This window comes from Photinus pyralis, unplaced genomic scaffold (assembly GCF_008802855.1).
Source record: "Photinus pyralis isolate 1611_PpyrPB1 unplaced genomic scaffold, Ppyr1.3 Ppyr1.4_LG9, whole genome shotgun sequence".
Taxonomy (NCBI): Eukaryota; Metazoa; Arthropoda; class Insecta; order Coleoptera; family Lampyridae; genus Photinus; species Photinus pyralis.
This window is the reverse complement of record NW_022170878.1, coordinates 2262813-2281442: the sequence shown is the minus strand read 5'-3', so window position 1 is coordinate 2281442 and position 18630 is coordinate 2262813. Positions and strand designations below refer to the sequence as shown.

The window sequence follows — 18630 nt, the reverse complement described above, 5'->3', positions numbered from 1 at the left end:
CAACTTACTGGATACTTCTGAAAGCGAGCTGTCCAACTAATTATTAGACGTGACCTAAAATTTCCACAGTCTTCCTTTTATCAAAATTTAGTTGGCTCATACCTTGTTAAATAAATATAAGTTTAATAGCCAAACAGACATTTCCCATTTTCCAATCGTTTCCAAAATTCTTCTCGGCTCTCAGGGCCATCAGAGAGAACATCCAAATCGGTCTCCTTTATACATGAAACGTATTTCAATAAATATGAATTTTATTCCCAAAGAGGTGTTTCCCATTTTCGAATGGCTTCCATTTCGAGACAATTTAAGAGAAGAACTGTTTTAAATGTCAACCAAAGGGGTCAGCCACACGTACACACATATCCACATACACACATACGTACACACTAACATTTCTTGGACTCCTGAGACTTTGAAACGCAAAGATTAGGTGAAATTTTAAAATCGATTTGGGAATGGTTGCAATAACCTCCCAATTTTTTATTGGTGAGGTTAAAATTATGCAAAGACACAATTTATCTATGAACTTAACGTGAACTTAATTAAGCCAAGTTTTGCAAACTTTTTAAATTATAAATACGTTCTTCAAACTTTTCGAACATTCATTAGTTATTAAAAGTAAGGCAAAATTTAAAAAGATCATTAAAGGTTAAAGTTTAGTTTCTTAGTTAGTATAATCTAAATGTAAATCCTTCAAGATTAACCTCGCCGCCACTTGCTCCAAGTCGGTGTTCCCCTTTTTTTAAAGTTAACACCGATTTCAATAGCAAGTTACAAACTTTCTAACGAACATCACTCAATTTGCTTTCGCGGTAATTTAATTCTAATTTTTTATCGCGTCACGTAATGTCGAAATTGGAGATTGGAAAACTTAGACGTTACCAACCCGTACGGTCTCATTATGCGTGTGAATTTTAAATTCGGATCGACGTTTTTCTTTGATTGATTAATGGCGTTGATTTTCGATCTGGCGGAGATTGTAATTTTGAGGACGTCGACGGGCGTGTTACGAATAAGAAACGGGTTTTACGGCGCGCAATTTTTACAACTCTCGGAACGGCGCTTGAATGTTGATCGAGTGCGGGGCGACGAATGCGATAGCAGACTGATATATGACTGCTCGTCTAGGCGTAACGCCGACGGCGAATGTCACTTTAATTAGTTGAGAGAGTTCAGATGAAGAATGACGCGATGGAATTTTCATGGAAATTCGTCAGTGTGAACAACAAGACAAAGGTAAATTTAGCAAGCAGTTAATCAAATTCCCTCAAATGAATGGTCGAGACGACGTCGTGACATCAAAAATCAGTTCGTCCCAAGGGATCTGAAAACTGGCGAGAATTTCACGGGAGTAGTTGTAAACACTTATTAGCTTCGCTGCCCCTTAGATCTGCATGCGGTAAATTTGTCGTGTTCCGGAATCTTGTATCCAAAGAATATCTGATCACGGAGTTAGACCACACCAGAGCTACGCTATTTAATCGTCTTGGAAAAGCTCTCCCCCAACACACACTTGCTTCCAAAGTGCTCATTACACTCCAATTTCGTCATCGGAATATTTGTACCCGGGACACTTCCCGTTGGAAAGTATACGCTCGGAAAATTCGCCACTAAAAAGCTTTCTCACAAAATATTCGCCATCGGAATATTTTCAACCGGAATATTCGCTCCTTGAAAATTTGCACTTGGTATATTACGACCAATTTACCATATAGTAGATGAGAGGCCGCTCCTGAACCAGATAGGAAAGTAGGTCAGGGAAATGCGCAAAGGGTATCCATTAGTTATCGTGCTTCATTTTTGGGGGATCAAATGACATATTCAAGGTCACAATTTTTGCCGTGTCAGATTACATTTTCAAGGTCAGGAGGTCCATGGTCCCATTTTTGTGTTGTCAAATTGCATGTTCGAGGCCATCCAAGTTCAATGGCCTCGATTGGTGTGGTATAAAATTACAATTTCAAGATCGTTGAAGGTTAATGGTCCCAATTGTGTGGTGTCAAATTACAATTGCAGGTCATCCAAGGTCAATAACCCAATTTTCAAAGTCAATGGAGCCAATATTTTGTTGTCAAATTAAATGTGCGAGGTCATTCAAATGTCAATGGTCTCGATTGGAGTGGTAATCAAATTACGTTTTCAAGGTCGTCCAATTGTGTGATGTCAAATTTCAATTTTAAATCATCCAAGGTCAATAACTCAATTCTCGAGGTCAACGGGGCCAATATTTTGTGTTGTCAAATTACTTTTTTTAGGTTATAAGAAGTCATGCCGTCCAATTACATTCTCAAAGTCATCCACGGTCAATGGTTTCATTTCTTGCAGTCTCAAATGTTCAGTTTTAGGTTTATTGGTTTTAGAAGACCTTGAGAATGTAATTACACAACAAAAAATGAGGCCACTGACTTATGATCATTGAAATATAGTTTGACACTGCAACAAGTAGGTACATTGAGCTTGAATGATCTTCTTGTAGTTAGACACTACATAGAAATCTATGAAATCTAATTTGAAATGACAAAAATATGAGTTCTTGACCTTGACCTTGAAAAATGTAATTTGAGACTGCAATACATTGGCATTATTAATCTAGGACAACCTTGAAAATGCAATTTGACGCAACAGAAAATTGGGTCATTGGCCTTGAAAATGTATTTGATGTATTTGATACCTCCAAAAACTAAATACGGTTACCTTGCCTTTATGTCCATTAACCTAGCAGAGCAAGGTCAGCATCAAACATATTGCATAATTAGGTGCTAATTAAGTGCCCTATCCCCGAATTAGATGCTTCCTATTTTTTAAATTATTACATGTTCTGCCAGGTTCATATGAACTCAGCAGAACTACCTCAAAAAACCAAGAAAATGTAAAGTGAACTAATTATGATTAGGTGCTAATTAGGTGCTAATTAAGTGCCCTCTATCCCCGAATTAGATGTTCCTTTTTTTTAAATTATTACATGTTCTGCTAGTTTCATGTGAACTCAGCTGAGCACTACCTTAAAAACCCAAAAAAATGAAAAGTGAACTAACTGTAATTAGGTGCTAATTATGTGCTAATTAGGTGCTACTTAAGTGTCTTATTCCCGAATTAAATGCTCTTTTTTTTTAAATTATGAATCTGGCAGAACGTGTAATAATTAAAAAAAAAGAGCATTTAATTTGCGGATAGGGCAGTTAATTAGCACCTAATTATAATTAGTTCACTTTTCGTTTTCTTGGTTTTTTGAGGTAGTGCTCTGATGAGTTCACATGTACCTGGCAGAACATGTAATAATTAAAAAAAAAGAGCATCTAATTCGGGAATAGGACACTTAATTAGCACCTAAGTATCACCTAATTATAGTTCACTTTTCATTTTCTTGGGTTTTAAAGGTAGTGTTCTGCCGAGTTCATATGAACCTAGCAGAACATGTAATAATTTAAAAAAAAAGGAGCATCTAATTCGGGGCACGTAATTAGCACCTAATTAGCACCTAAACATAATTAGTTCACTTTTCATTTTCTTGATTTTTTGAGGTAGTGTTCTGCTGAGTTTATATGAACCTGGCAAAACATGTAATAATTTAAAAAAAGGAGCATTTAATTCGGGAATAGGGCACTTAATTAGCACCTAATTAGCACCTAATTATGCAATATGTTTGATTGTGTTCTGCTGACCTTGCTTTCCTAGGTTCATGGACATCTTGCCTTTTGAACTTTACCTTGACATACTTTCTAAGGTCACCGCCACGTGGCCTATTTTCGAAAGTAACCGTCACGGGGCATGCCCCCCTTGATCTTCTTTTTAAACTCATACAAAGTACAAAGTCAATGGTCTCATTTTTTGTGGAGTCAAATTACATGTTCGAGGTCATCCAAGCACAACTGTTGAGGTGTTAAATTACATTTTCAAGGTCACTCGTCATTCTCTTGGTGACAAATTACAAATTCAAGGGCATCCAACGTAAATGATTAGGTTTTTGTGGTTGCAGATTACGTTTTTGTGGTCATTTAAGATCAATGAACCCATTTTTTGTGGTGTCAACTTACAATTCCAAGTTCAACCAAGGTCACTGGCCCTAATTTTTTGAAGTGTTAAATTACATTTTTAATGTTATAGGTCAACGACCTCTTTTTTAATTGCATTCTCAAAGTATCCAAGAGCAATAGACCCATTTTTTCGGTGGAAAATGTTTAAATTCAGTTTTATTGACTCGGGATGACCTTGGAAATGTAATTTGATACCACAAAAAATTGGTACATTGGCCTTGAATGGCCTCGAAAGTGGAATTTGACGCCGCAAAAAGGTGGTCACTGATCTTGTATGACCTTGAAAATGTAATTTTATACCCCAAAAAATGAAATATATGAAATAACTAAAGTTTACACTTTGAGCTTTACCTAGATCTACTTCCCAAGGTCACCGTCACGTGACAGGTAACCATGACCTAATTTCCAAGGTCAACATCAGGTGGCCAGAGACTTTGACCTGGTGTTCGACCTTGTATACGTAATGATAATTCGTACCAGAAATATTTGCCGTTGCAAAATCTTCCTCTGAACCTTGGAATATTTTCTCCAATTCGCCATCGGAATATTCGTACCAGAAGCAATTGGTGTTGGAATATTGGAAATTAAGGATTTTCTTGCGAAATAATCGCTGTTGAAAATTCGGCCGTCTAATATTCCCTATAAAAAACAGTCCATGAAATCTAATGGGACTCAAAATTTGTTATCGGAATATTCGTACTCGAAATATTCGCCCCTTGAAAACTCACACTAGAAATATTTTCACAATTACTCTATCGGGAAACTAGGACGAGGAACATTTAGCACTTACTTTAAAGCAGGCTCTTTATCAAATTCCTTTACAACTCAAATAGCCGTGTCCTGTAACTTTTCCTGGAATATTTTCAGTAGTCGATATCGAAATCCTCCCCTGAAGGACACTCTTTTCAATAAAATTCAGTGAAGGTTAACTTGGTCATCAATCGGAAAATTCGGATCGGAAAAACGTTGTTTCTACAAAAAATACCGTCAGAATATCCCCACCCGGAATATTCGCAACCGAAGGATATTCCATTCCAATTCAATAGAGGAATATTCACATTTTTCGTAAGAAAAAAAGGGCCATTGTAACTTTTAGAAGCGGAATATTCCTGGAAAGTTTCACTCTGGAATATCAGTCGAAGGATTCGTCTGGGTGGTAGTAAAATTCGCTCTTAAAATACACAGCATATTATAGTCAGGGAATATTTGCGCTCACAAAATGTTATATTTGCCCCGAGGTATATTTTCTTCTCACAACACTGGACAGCACTGGACGGTATATTCGCTCCTGAAAAGTTTCGGAATATTCAAAAACGGAATTTTTTGTCCAAAATATGCATCTCTGAGTACTGGTCAAGTTAATTTCCAGTTATTCGACCCTGAAATTTCTGCCACTTGGGTCTACATACATCCGTGCTCAAGGATATTCCGCAAAGGACAATTGATCTCTGTAAATTACGTCACGCGAATTTGGTTCTGGGAAGTAACTCTCCCCCAAAAACATTCATTTGCAATATATTAACCACGCAATAAATTTTCATCAGAATATCCACTTCGAGAAACTTCACTTCGGAGAATTTGCCTCAAGTATGACTTTCCGCGGGATATTCTCGACAATGTTTGCATTTCTCCTCAGGCTATTCGCGCCTGGAAAATGAACTCCGGGAATATTCTCATTGGGGGAATGTAAGTGCAATTTCGCTCCGCCAAACCCAAGTTGCCATTTGGGATCCTCCCTGAAGTATTCGTTGTCAGTAACATTTAATCCCTTTATGATACTAGAAAAAGGAAGCACTCAAGTATTTTGCGCCCTAAAATTGTTCCTTGGAACATTCGTTCTCCTCGGAATATTCTCTCCTTTAAAAAATCAGTGACGGTTAATCCGCCCCTCAAAATTCGCAGTCGGCATGTTCACCTCACAAGAAGTGTTCTTAAAAAAATTGCGTCAGGATATTCCCATCCAGAATATTCGCATTCGCTTTATTGGTCCTTGAATACAGGTACACTTGAATTTTTCCTAAACCTAACTCACTGTCAGAGTATTAGTCCTGGCAAAATACTGGCAAAAAAATGCGCCTTCGACTCTGGAAAAGGCTTCGGTCTAGGAATAATCGTGCTGACTAGAATGTATATTTTTCCCTAAGATTATTCGCCAATAGACAAATTCACTTCCCCTCCCCCCTGAAATTCGCTATGTATTATATCTTCTACAGTATATTCTCCTCGCTTTGAAAGGGAATGTGTGAAGAATATTCCAAGGGTTTGATTTTTCTTTCATAGGTAATAATTCTCTTGCTCAGAATGGGAATATTTTGTGTTCTTCTTCAGGAGGGGATATGTTGACGCCACTAACTTGTACGAGTTTGTGATGATTTTTTACGTTTAGACTGTAAGCATATAATTTCCGATGGCACATATTCTCAATTAAGTAAAAAAGTATTTGGGAAAGTTTTACCGAGCCTGAAAATTCCATTAGCACGTTCCCACACAATCGCCTTAATTAACCTTGAGGCAGTTTCAGACTGACTCGAGGAAATCAAACGTTAAATCACGCTGAGAGCAAGGGCTCCCATCAATAAGACTGATAGTGTTTATTGAAACCGCTATACGTGCGTCTGTAACACGGAGAGTTGGTTCGGTTTGGGATGTGTTAAATATCTAGATGTCACTAACTCGTACGGTTCCGTCCGCACGCTACATTTTAGCCGGCTGTAAATGTCGAGTAACTAACTAACTGTAAAGCAAAGCGGCGAAGTAATTATAACTGGCACACGAGCCATAATTCGTGGCATTTACGAGTTCAAATAATTCTACATCTAAATGAATTGGATGATAAAATTCGTTTCAAGAACGCTTTTATGCGCCTTTCTAGCGTCTTTGCGTAAATAAACGTTGCAAAGCGAGCTCTCTATATGAGATCATAAACCCCGAGAATGTTACTAGCTTCGCAATAAAAGCTCACACGTATTGTACGAGTAATACAATTGTTCGCATTAAATTTCCGCACATGTTGCTTTATCTAACTGGAAGATACCATGACAGCTTTCCATAACGCCACTAAAATTAATTATATGCAAATGAAAGTTGGCAAACGGAATTATGGCCAGTAATCGAGTTTTTGTCGAATTTCCCTTGAAAAGGAGGCCGTAAAGCGTAACTACGCGTAACTTAATTGTCGTACAAATGTATGAGACCGAGGCAATGGCAAATTTTTCTGTTACATAAAATCCCGCAACGCGAGTTTTCCTCTAATATGTTTTCTCCTCGAGCATTCAAAGTCTTAATGAGCTACGCAATACAATTAAGATGATGACAGCGTCTTATTTGTAATGTCTGGTATTCTCTGTTTAATGAATGTTTTTGTAGGTTAAATCGCTTTTCTTGGTTGCTTGAAGCCTTTCTCTTCGACATCCTGCGTCAACACCCAGCGCTTAATCTCCAGTTGAAGGTCTAGTGATTAATTGTGACAGCACGATCACACTCATAATTAATTTGCCACCGGAATGTGTTTCTTCTAGGAAAGAGGTTTCGAAATCTAATCGAGCGGCCCTTACCCAGCCCTTCATACGAGTCCACTTCAGCCTGCCTCTCCATCCGACCTTCTTATGTTGACCTTCTTTGCCGGAGCACTTCTGGTATTTTTAAAATAAGCACATTTATGGGAGTACGTTCGATGCAAATCAACTATTTAAATGCAAAAGGGGCCGTTGACGTTTGCGAATATAACACGAACTACTTGGGGATGTTTATGTATTCTTTATATGCAAATAGGCCTCTGATTTTGTATGATGTCGTATTGCGGTCGAGAAGGTCCGTCAGTTCTGGAAATGAGGCCAGAGGAGAAAACACGGACTAGAATGCACGGCACGACTGAAAGTCGACAGCTCGGACATTTACTTCAACCCTTAAAGGCGGTCTATCATCATCCATTCGGGGCGGAACTACCAAGCCCTAGATGAGATAGATGGTTTCGAAGTACTGTCTCCTTTAGGTGACTAATGACGTAATTCTATTTTCAGACTTATTTCAATAATGGGTAGAGCAAGTAATGGAATATTATCCTTTCTTGATCAGTATTCCCTACCAGGTCTCTTCTCGAAATGTGTAATGACTAAATTGCACTTGGTTCATAATTTAAAATCGGGGGGTCTGGGGGGTGCTAAAGCGTATTGGTTGAAAATGAAAATAACTATTGTAGACAGGGAGGACCACCAAATTTCCTTTTACTGGCGAGTACTTGTGACTGTGGGGGGAGGGGGGAGTAAAACTTTCAGTCATAAGGACTGTGTTTACACTAGAAACAAGATTTTCAAACAACTAGGAAAACGTTATATCTTTTTCTTGCACGCTTTGCTTTTCCTTTCTTTGTAAAATTTGAAACGCATAGCTTGTCATTTTTTAATAGTAGGTTAGGTTTGCAACACATCACTCCTCCCCTTTAGGCTTTCACTTTTCACTCGGATTATTTAATTTATATCGAAGTCAAGGTTTCACGAACGAAAATTGCCCACAAACAAGGTTATATCACAGGCACCATAAAACAAGGTCACTCCTTAGTTGCATTAGTTTCCTGTGAAGAAATCCCAGGGCGCGAACTTGCACCATAAAACAAGGTCACCTCTTTGTTACGAAAGCCTGAAACCAGATCGCGACATCGGTCCAAAATTCGAAACTAGATGAGAATCAAGATGAGTTTGCACTGTTATCTGACTGAGAAGAGACGATTGTAAATCGCGCTCTAACAATGCCGGAGTGGCGGGTTTAACACCGCTCTGATCCTCTCCAGTTACCTGTCCCTCCAGTAAAGCAGATGTGCCGGTTGCATTACCGCGCTCTTCCCCAGTTACCGTCCGTGAATTAAAAGCGCACGGCCGTATAGCCGTGCCGTTAATTGAGGTTACAGCTCTAGCATCCAGTTGGAACCCAACGGAAAATGCGAAAGGCGGACTCAACCTGGGGATTGGCGCACAAATACCTATGCACAAAATAGGCACAAATAGGGTATTAGGGTCATATTGGTACAAGAATGATAGTGTGCTAGCCTTAAGTTGGAACCAGGGTTGGAACCTAACGGAAAATTTTGACTTCTGAAACGAAAGGCGGACACAACTTGGGAATTGGGGCACAAAAGCACAAAATGGGCACAAAACTATAGCACTTGTGTAATATCAGTACGAGGATGCTCGTGCTCTAACATTGGGTTGATTCCTCTGAGACGAAAGGCACACACAAGTTGGGGATTAGCGCACAAATAAGCACAAAATAGGCAGAAAACTATAGTATTAATGTCATATGGATACGAGGATGATGGTGTTCTAGCATAAAGTTGGAACCTAACGGAAAGTTTTGGGTTTCTCTAAAACGAAAGGCGCGGAACTACACTATTAATGCCATATGGATACGAGGATAAAGGTGTTCTAGCATTAGGGTGGATCCTAACGGAACATGCGAATGGCGGACCGCACAAATAGGCACAAAATAGAGCACAAAACTATAGTTTTCGTGTGATATCGGTACATTGGATGATGGTGTTCTAGCATTAACTTGAAACCTAACGGAACATTTTGACTTCCTCTGAAACGAAAACCGCACACAAGTTGGAGATTGGCGCACAAATAAGCACAAAATCACCAGAAAACTATAGTATTAGTGTCATATCGGTACCAGGATAATGGTGTTCTAAGAATTAAGTTGGAACCTAGTGGAAAATGCGAATAGCGAACAAAACTTGGGGATTGACGCACAAATAAGCACACAATAGGCACAAAACTATAGTATTGGAGTGATATAGGTACGAGGATGATGGTGTTCTAGCATCAGGTTGGAACCTTACGGAAAATTTTGACTTCCTCTGAAACGAAAGGCGCACACAACTTGGGGATTAGCGCACAAAATAGGCACAAAATTATAGAGTATTAGTGTCATATAGGTACGAGGATGATGGTGTTCTAGCACCACGTTGAAACCTAACGAAAAATTTTGACTTCCTCTGAAACAAAAGGCGCATATAACCTGGGGATTGGCGCACAAATAAGCACAAAATAGGCACAAATAGGGTACTAAGGTCATGTCGTTACGAGAATGATGGTGTTCTAGCACCAAGTTGGAACCTAACGGAAAATTTTGACTTCCTCTGAAACAAAAGGCGCATATAACCTGGGGATTGGCGCACAAATAAGCACAAAATAGGCACAAATAGGGTACTAAGGTCATATCGGTACGAGAATGATGGTGTTCTAGCACCAAGTTGGAACCTAACGGAAAATTTTGACTTCCTCTGAAACGAAGGCGCACATAACCTGGGGATTGGCGCACAAATAAGCACAAAATAGGCACAAAATAGGGTACTAAGGTCATATCGTTACGAGAATGATGGTGTTCTAGCACCAAGTTGGAACCTAACGGAAAATTTTGACTTCCTCTGAAACGAAAGGCGCACACACCTTGAGGGTTGGCGCACAAATAGGTACAAAATAGGCACACAACTATTATAGTTCAGTGTCATACAGATACTAGGATCATAGTGTTGCAGCATTAAGTTGGAACCTAACGAAAAATGTTTACCTCTTCTGAAACGAAAGGTGGACACAACTGGGGAATTGGGGCACAAATAAGCACAAAATGGGCACAAAATTATAGTATTTGTGTAATATCAGTGCAAGGATGCTCGTGTTCTAGCATTAGGTTGATTTTGTCATCCTCTGAGACGGAAGGCCCACACAACTTGGGGATTAGCGCACAAATAAGCACAAAATAGGCACAAATAAGGTATTAGGGTCATATCGGTCCGAGAATGATGGTGTTCTAGCATTAATTTGGAACCAAACGGAAAATTTTGACTTCCTCTGAATCAAAAGGCGAACACACCTTGGGGGTTGGCGCACAAATAAGCACAGAATAGGCACAAAACTATAATTTTATTGTCATATCGGTACGAGAATGATGGTGTTCTAGCATTAAGTTTACACCTACGAAAAATGTTAACTTTTCTGAAACGAAAAGTGCATATAACTTGGGGATTGGTTCACAAAAACCACAAAATAGACACAAAACCATAGTATTAGTGTCACATATGTACGAGGACGATGGTGTTCTAGAACCAAGCTGGAACCTAACGGAAAATGCGAAAGGCGAGCAGAACTTGGGGATTAGCGCACAAATAAGCACCAAATACGAACAAAACTACCTGTGGATACCATCCCGGCGATGTACATCCCGGCGGCGTACAGCACCCCGGCACCGTTTTCCCGGCGACAACCCATCCCGGCGACTATTACTTTCCCGGCATCAATTATCCCGGCAATGCACATTTTCCTAACCACGTCTGTTCAGGCCCATTTTTCTTTTTTTTTGGACATAAACAATGATATACTTTAGAAGTTGTTGTCAAATTAGGTACCGAAAGTGTTTGTTATAGTCGAAATATGCAAGGAAGCTCAAATAAGCCTTCTTGTTTACACAATTGCCAGCGGCGCAAATGACGCATTTTTTAAAATTGCGTTTTACCGTTTACCTACGCAGGTATATACCATAAAACTATAAATGGCATAATTTCAACTTGATACTATAGTTCCTATTCAGATTGTATTATAGCTAGAAAGTATAAATCACACTCTATCCAGTAACAAATGAGAGAACTTAATTCCGGTGAATTGTTTCAATATAATAAACATAAATTGATTTCATATGTTTACCGCGTCTTAAATGCCGTTTGATAAAGGAACATACCAAACCGAACTTGGGACAGTTGCACTCCGGTAACTTTAGTCTAACGCCTGGCACGAGGGACACCCTACGCTTATTGGTTTGAAGTCCTCGCGCCCGGATCCTTGGCGAGTAGTAATATATAGCCGCTCCGAAATCTCACTAGATGAAAATCCTTAGAAAAGTCACTAGAATTGAGTGGTTCTGAACTGTGGTAGCGAGGTTTGCGCCTGTGCTAACGTCAAGGGGGTCGAGGTTTGCGCTCGAGATAAAGTATCGGAGGTTTGCGTCCGAGCTAAAGTAAGTCGGTTTGTGCCTGAGGGTTCTTGTCGATGGTAGTGTACGGCCGATTCTAAATCTCACTAGATGAAAATCCCCCTAGAACAGTCACTAGAATTGAGTGGTTCTGAACTGCGAGGGTTGCGCCTAAGCTAACGTCAAGGTTCTTGTCTAAAACGAATATATGACTGTTTCTAAATCACACTAGCGTTAAGAGGTTTGAGCCTGGGCTAAAGTAATTTGATCATGTTGGAGGTTTGCGCTCAGGGATAAAGTATCAGAGGTTTGCATCCAGGCTAAAGTAAGGTTTTCGCTCGAGATGAAGTGGTTTGTTTATGAACTGAAGGTGGTATATAAAGGATAGGAATGAGTGCTGTAATATTCATCTTGGTATAGAAAGAGCATCCGTTACAATGACAAAAACAGCATCAACCACAACAACAACAACATTTGTAAATGTGAGCCGAAACCGCAACAGAATTGAGGATTTACTTACGAAAATAAAGAGATTAAAATGGGACCTGGAGGTATTCGAGGTGCAACGAAAATTGAGTAAAGTGCGCTTGCACACAAGAAGTTGAAAGAGCCAACGTCTATCAAAATTAGCGCCTGAGTCGATGGTTCTTGAGGTTTGCGTCCGAGCTATTTGGGTCGGAGGTTTGTTGTCAGGTTACGGTGAAGTTTCAAGGTCGTTTAAAGCAATTTGATCGTGGTAGTTTACTTCCGGGGTAGGATAATTTGATTGGGGCCTTCAAGTAACTAGGTTTGTATCTGTGCTGCGTGAGTTCGAATGTTTTGCTTGTACGGTTCTGGACTGGGGTTTGTAAAACTAGTAAAGCTACTCTCGATAATGTAGCACCGAAATCACACTAAGTTGCTTTCGGGGTTTGCGTCCGGGCTAACAATTCTATATCCTGTATTAGATGTCAATCACCGTGCAGAAATCTATTACTGAAGATTTCAAGGTCACACTTTGGAAATATAAGGTGAGCTGCAGGGCGTTTTTTCATTCAGTCCGATAGTGCTTTCCAAACAGTTAAAAAATGGATCTTAATGCGCTCAACAATGGAACATTCTGTAAAGCATTTAAGACCGTCAAGGATATGGCAGTGGAGGAAAAGTTTAAAATTCTGAATATCGATATCATAAACACAAAGTATGGTGACCGAATAGTACTGGAAACAGAAAATTATAAATGCGTACTGCTGAGCGAGTTCCAAGAATTAATGAAGACAAACGAGGTGTTCATTACAAGTGCAGGACCGTCAGGAAAGACCACAAACTTAAAATTCATGTAAACATTAGCTATTTTTGAAAAAAGATTATGTAAATAGTGTTGTAAATAAAACCATTAGACTACAAATAATCGTGTTTCATTAAGAAAAAAAAAGCCATCTCTGGTCATCCTTTGAATTCCATCCCGCCTCTTGTGTTGAAACATTTAGTTCGCGCTGCAATCCCCCCGAAGGTGTGGGTTGCAAATATCCCTTGGATCGTTAAATGGGCTCCAACCACAACGTATCTTTGGTGCGGAAAAACGACGAAGGGCATCGAGGGAGATTCAAGTTGTTTTGCGTCCCTGTAATCAATAATTCGCCCGTTACGATAAAGTTTCAACCATGGGCTCCACCGGAGCGGTTGGTGGTGGAGGCCGTGTAGGTTCTGTAGTTCTGTCTCATTCCCTAAAAATCCAATGTGGCGCCCATAGATATACGAAAGTAGTAGTCTGTATCTAGCTTCTACATCTAGCGTGTTATGGAATTTCCGATAGCAGATTCAGACACTGGGTACGTTTACGCAGATCCCAATGGTGCACGCATTTGAACCACCCTGTAGTATCGCAACAATTTAATTTTGTGCTGTAGTTTATTGATAGCATCGAACAACACTGATCTGGCGAAATTTTCACCTTGCCACCCTAAGTTTTTCACGTTAGAAGACCGGTACTCGGTTAAATCCATCCACTCAAAACACACCGCACAAAATTTCGGGTCAGTAACTCAAAAACTTTCTGTTCGTGTGTCTTCGTGAGTTTGAGCTCGACAACTTCCCACGGAACACCCGAAATTTTGGACCACGCACTTTAGTCTCTCGTGATCACCAACCGAATGCTCTACTGCTATCTCTCCGGGACCCGTCCCGACTCTTGCAATTTTACTAAGACCGCTGACAAAATGGTGCTAATAAGTTCAAGCGCCAATTTTTTTTTCGATTCGTTTAATCCAACGAATTACGCGCGCGTTAAGGCTATCAAATTGCGTGTTTACGAACCCAGTAAATTTGGAGTTTCACGTTACTTTAGGCAAGCCGATTGGCAGTAGCAGTACAAAAGAGTGATTGTTAAACTAAACTAAGTAAATTCACAGTAGTAGTCATTTTCGAATAACTAGGTCTGAAGTTTTGGCGAGATTATGTTTACGTGAACCCTAAAAGGAAAACAATAAGGCCATGCATGCAGCCACTCCATCTTTTCTTAAGCTAAAACGGTAATGGTACACGAAAGAGGCGATTTGTGGAGTACTCGCTAATGTTGACGTGTAATACGCACCTGAACCGCACCATCTACTAAGTGCCATCAGACCAGGCCCGTTAATTAACGCCATGCTTTTAGGCAACCGCTTTAGCATAGGTGTGTATACTTAAGGAAAGCCGCAAACCACACGACGTTAACACAATAATGACTTTAAGTTCCTAAAAGGGGATTAAAGTAAACTTGCTAATGAATTGCGGAGCTGTAAGTTTTCAAGTCCATTCCGAGGACAGAAAAACAGAGATGGATTGTGCAATTTGTCTGACACCACGAGACCGCTCCCCATTACATCTCGTCGAAGTTTTCTTTCAATTTGTCAGTGGAACAAACAAGCAGCGTTCTTTTTCCGTTGATCGATCGACAAAAAATGATTGATTCATACTTATTAATTACGCTTACCGCGTTAATGTAATTGATGAGGCTCAGTCCGCCGTCCCAGGGCTGTTCGCGTTCGCACGACACGTTCGAAATTTTCAGGGAGTGCGATTGCTCGAGGGTCTGCAGTCCGACGGCGAAGACGAACACGGAGTCGTAGATCAGCGCGGCTTCCGCCTGAAACAAAATTGAAAGTCGGCAATCGCTTAATTCAGTACGCCTTCGTGGATTTATGCTTTCAACTCAACGCACAAACGTTGCGTTTAGCTTTAATTTACGACCGTAGGGTGGCGGATTACTTAGAGTAAATCGAGCTGCACTTCATCTGAAGGGCAGCGCTGACCTAGAAACAACTCGAGTCAACTGCTGGATGGCGTGTTACCAATGAGATTGGTGGAGATTCGCTGCGTGTCTAAGGAACACTAAACATACTGACCGCATTTCTCCATTCGATGCTTCCCCGGACATTAGGACTTCAGGATGACCGCCAGGGAATGTTTCGTATTTACAACTAGAGAACAATTAACAATCAAACTCGTGGCTTCTCTCAATGTAAAAGTTACTTTCAAATTTGAAAGGCACATCGCAAGTTTCGGCGTTTTAAAAAAAGGAGCAATAAAATTCTTAGGAAAACTCATGTTTCAAAAATGAATATTGGAGCTACTGGCTGTAATCGAGAATGTCTTTCGGAACGGTTTTTTTCTAGTGTGTTTAATTAGAAAAAAACTTCAATTCTAAGATTTAATAGCAATTTTTCATTAAAACTGCCCACAATTGAGTATTTTTGTATTTTGAGTGTTTGGAATGTGTTTAGTAATTTGGATATTTTGAGTATCTAGAGTATTTTGAGTATCTTGAATATCTTGAGTATCTTGAGTATCTTGAGTATCTTGAGTACCTTGAGTATTTTGACTATCTTGAGTATGTTGAGTATTTTAAGTATCTTGAGTATCTTGAGTATTTTGAGTATTTTGAGTATTTTGAGTATTTTGAGTATTTTGAGTATTTTGAGTATTTTGAGTATTTTGAGTATTTTGAGTATTTTGAGTATTTTGAGTATTTTGACTATTTTTATTTTGAGTATTTTTATTTTGAGTATTTTGTGTTGGTATTTTGACTATTTTGATATTTTTTCTAATGTGATTAATTAAAGAAAACCTCAATTCTAAGATTTTTAATTTCATTGTTTCATTAAAACTGCCCGGAATTGGGCCTTATGGGTATGTTTGAGTTTTTGTATTTAGAGTGTTTTCAGAATGTTGAGTATTTCGAGTATTTTTTGTACTTTGAGTGTTTTGAGTAATTTGAGTATTTTTAGTATGTGCGCAGTGAATGTGTTAGACACCTTAGTATCTTACACTTATTGAACGATTTATTCCTTTATCTCTTTAGACCCTTGAGTGTCTTGAGTTGTTTGAGTGTCATGAGCTGCTTCAGTATTTTTAACTCATTGAACATCTAGACTGAAAAAGTATCTCTAGTAGTTTGTGTCTATGAGTGCTTTACATCAGTTGAAGGAATGTGCCTGAAGTACCTTGACATAGTGGAGCGACCTTGACATTATTCAGCGTTTTGATTGCTTTACTGTCTTAAGTGCCTTGAACCTCTTGAGCGTCTTGAGTATTTCACTACGTTAGGTACACGCAAAACGTCTTCAGTATTTTAGACTTCTTGAGCATTTTTATCGTAAAGGGTATCTTAAGTTGTGCCTATATTGCGTATACCTTGCGTAACTTGAGTATTTTGATTGCTTTCAATGTAGTGTGTGTCTTGAGTGCCTTAAGTATGTTGCACCCCAAGTGTTATTGGTGCCTTGAGTGCCTCGAGCTTCTTGACCATCGTGACTGTTTTGACTGACTTCGATGTTCTGGGCGTTTTGAGTGTCTTGAGCAATTTAAGTTCCTTGAATGTTTTAGTTATCTCGTGTACCTTGAGCATCCTTAACGGTGCCTTAAGTGCGCTTACTACATTAAGTATCTTGATTACCTTGAGCTCATTAAACGTTTAATGTTAAGGGCTTGTTGAATGCCTCGATCGTATTGAATGTCTTGAAATCCTTCTGTTTTTTGCGCTTCATCAATGTTTTGAACGTCCGCACTATTTTGAACATAGTGACATAGACCCATTGAATGCCTGGATTTATTTGAGTACATTGAGCGCCTTAGGTGTTTTTAACGCCAGTGTCTTAAGCATATTAAGTGTTTTGAGTGTCTTGAGTATACGTCTATGTGTCTCAGTGGTAGAGCGTTGGGCTACATAGCCGAGAGGTCGGGTGTTCTAAGGTAAGAATCTTTCATCTGTGGCAGAGATGGGAATTTTCTTAGATCAGTTTCGAGCAATCTGTCGGCTCCCCCGAATTAGGTTTTCTTCATTCGTATGGTAAATACCGGAGTGTATTCAACAAACTTAAGACCTTCTGTAGGGGCACTCGGTAATTGGGCGTTAGCATGTTGAGAGCCCAGAACAAGAGAGGGCAATAACAAAGACACATGCTTTGCTAGATCATATGCCTCTCCTCTGTTACTGAGATTTATCTGAAGTTCTGAATAGCTTTGGGCATTTCTTCCGTAGGTAAATGAATGAATGAATAATTAACCCAAGTTCTGTTCATCATTCAAACAAGTCAGCGAAACGAACTAAATATTTGCAAAATCGATGACAAAGGGAAAAAATCGCACCCGGTGGGATTTGAAACAACGTTTTTTCCATAAGCAATTAACCACTCACCGATTTACGACGTATCAAACTGTGAAATTAAAGTCCTCTTTTCGTTTATTAAATTATTTTCTTACATTAATAAGAGAAGAAAATCAATCAAGCACTTAAGAAAATCAAAAAATAATCAGAATCATACATTGTAAGAAACAAAATTGTTTTGTTCATTCAGTTAAAAGGTCCTCAAGGTCCTGCTTTTATTGATTATGCTCAAACTTTTGGGTTAATCGAAAAATAATTTTACCTTGATTGTCAAATTGACTCAGTTTCTATCGTACTCTACCCAATTGCTGTCACGTTTAAGAATGCTACGTCTAATTCTCAAATTCTGTCTCTTCAATTTGAGCTATTGTGTTTTAACGACGGCTAATAGGAGCGATGTTGCAATTCAATCGTGCGTTTCGCGCGTTATCTCTGCAATCTTTGGAAGTGAATCAACTTTGTATTATGTTTTCCAAGGAGAACGTCTAGACGCCCTACCGTTCGATGTGGTTAATCCCATTGTAACCTTCAACGTTAGCAACCCTATAATACCTACTCACCGATACGAGGAGAGAGAAACAGTTCGTAATTCAATGGGACGACTTCGAAGATTATGTCTTTGACAAGATAAAGAACAGCGAGTTATGGGTTCAAACAATGGGCAGCTCTATAGTTTTAATTATTACGAAGCAGAGTAATAGGTTAATTGACAACACCACGTTCGATTCGATTAGTGAGACTGCTGAGAGCTTTGGTATTGATGGGTCGATCGTAAGATGGATCCGAGCCATGCTCGAAGGCAGAGTCATTATATCCTCAATTGGGATGACGGAGATGAGCTCATCGGTTACTAGAGGATGTCCGCAGGGTGGGGTGTTGTCTCCACTTCTGTGGTGCCTGGTACTAGACGGGCTCCTCCGCATCTTGAACGAGGGGGGAGCGTATACACAGGGATACGCGGACGATCTCGCGATCGTCATAACTGGGAAGTTTCCAAACACCGTGAAAGAG

General features: G+C 39.5%; 1 protein-coding gene across 6 annotated transcripts in view; it reads right to left on the bottom strand.

The window, feature by feature from the left end:
* Positions 1–18630, bottom strand: part of LOC116181088 (glutamate receptor ionotropic, kainate 2-like) — a 73608-nt gene that overhangs the window by 38520 nt on the left and 16458 nt on the right. For all 6 annotated transcript variants that reach the window (XM_031501350.1, XM_031501349.1, XM_031501352.1 and 3 more), the window contains exon 3: positions 14947–15099. In XM_031501350.1, the coding sequence (XP_031357210.1) occupies positions 14947–15099 (153 nt within the window). The remainder of the gene's footprint in view (positions 1–14946; positions 15100–18630) is intronic.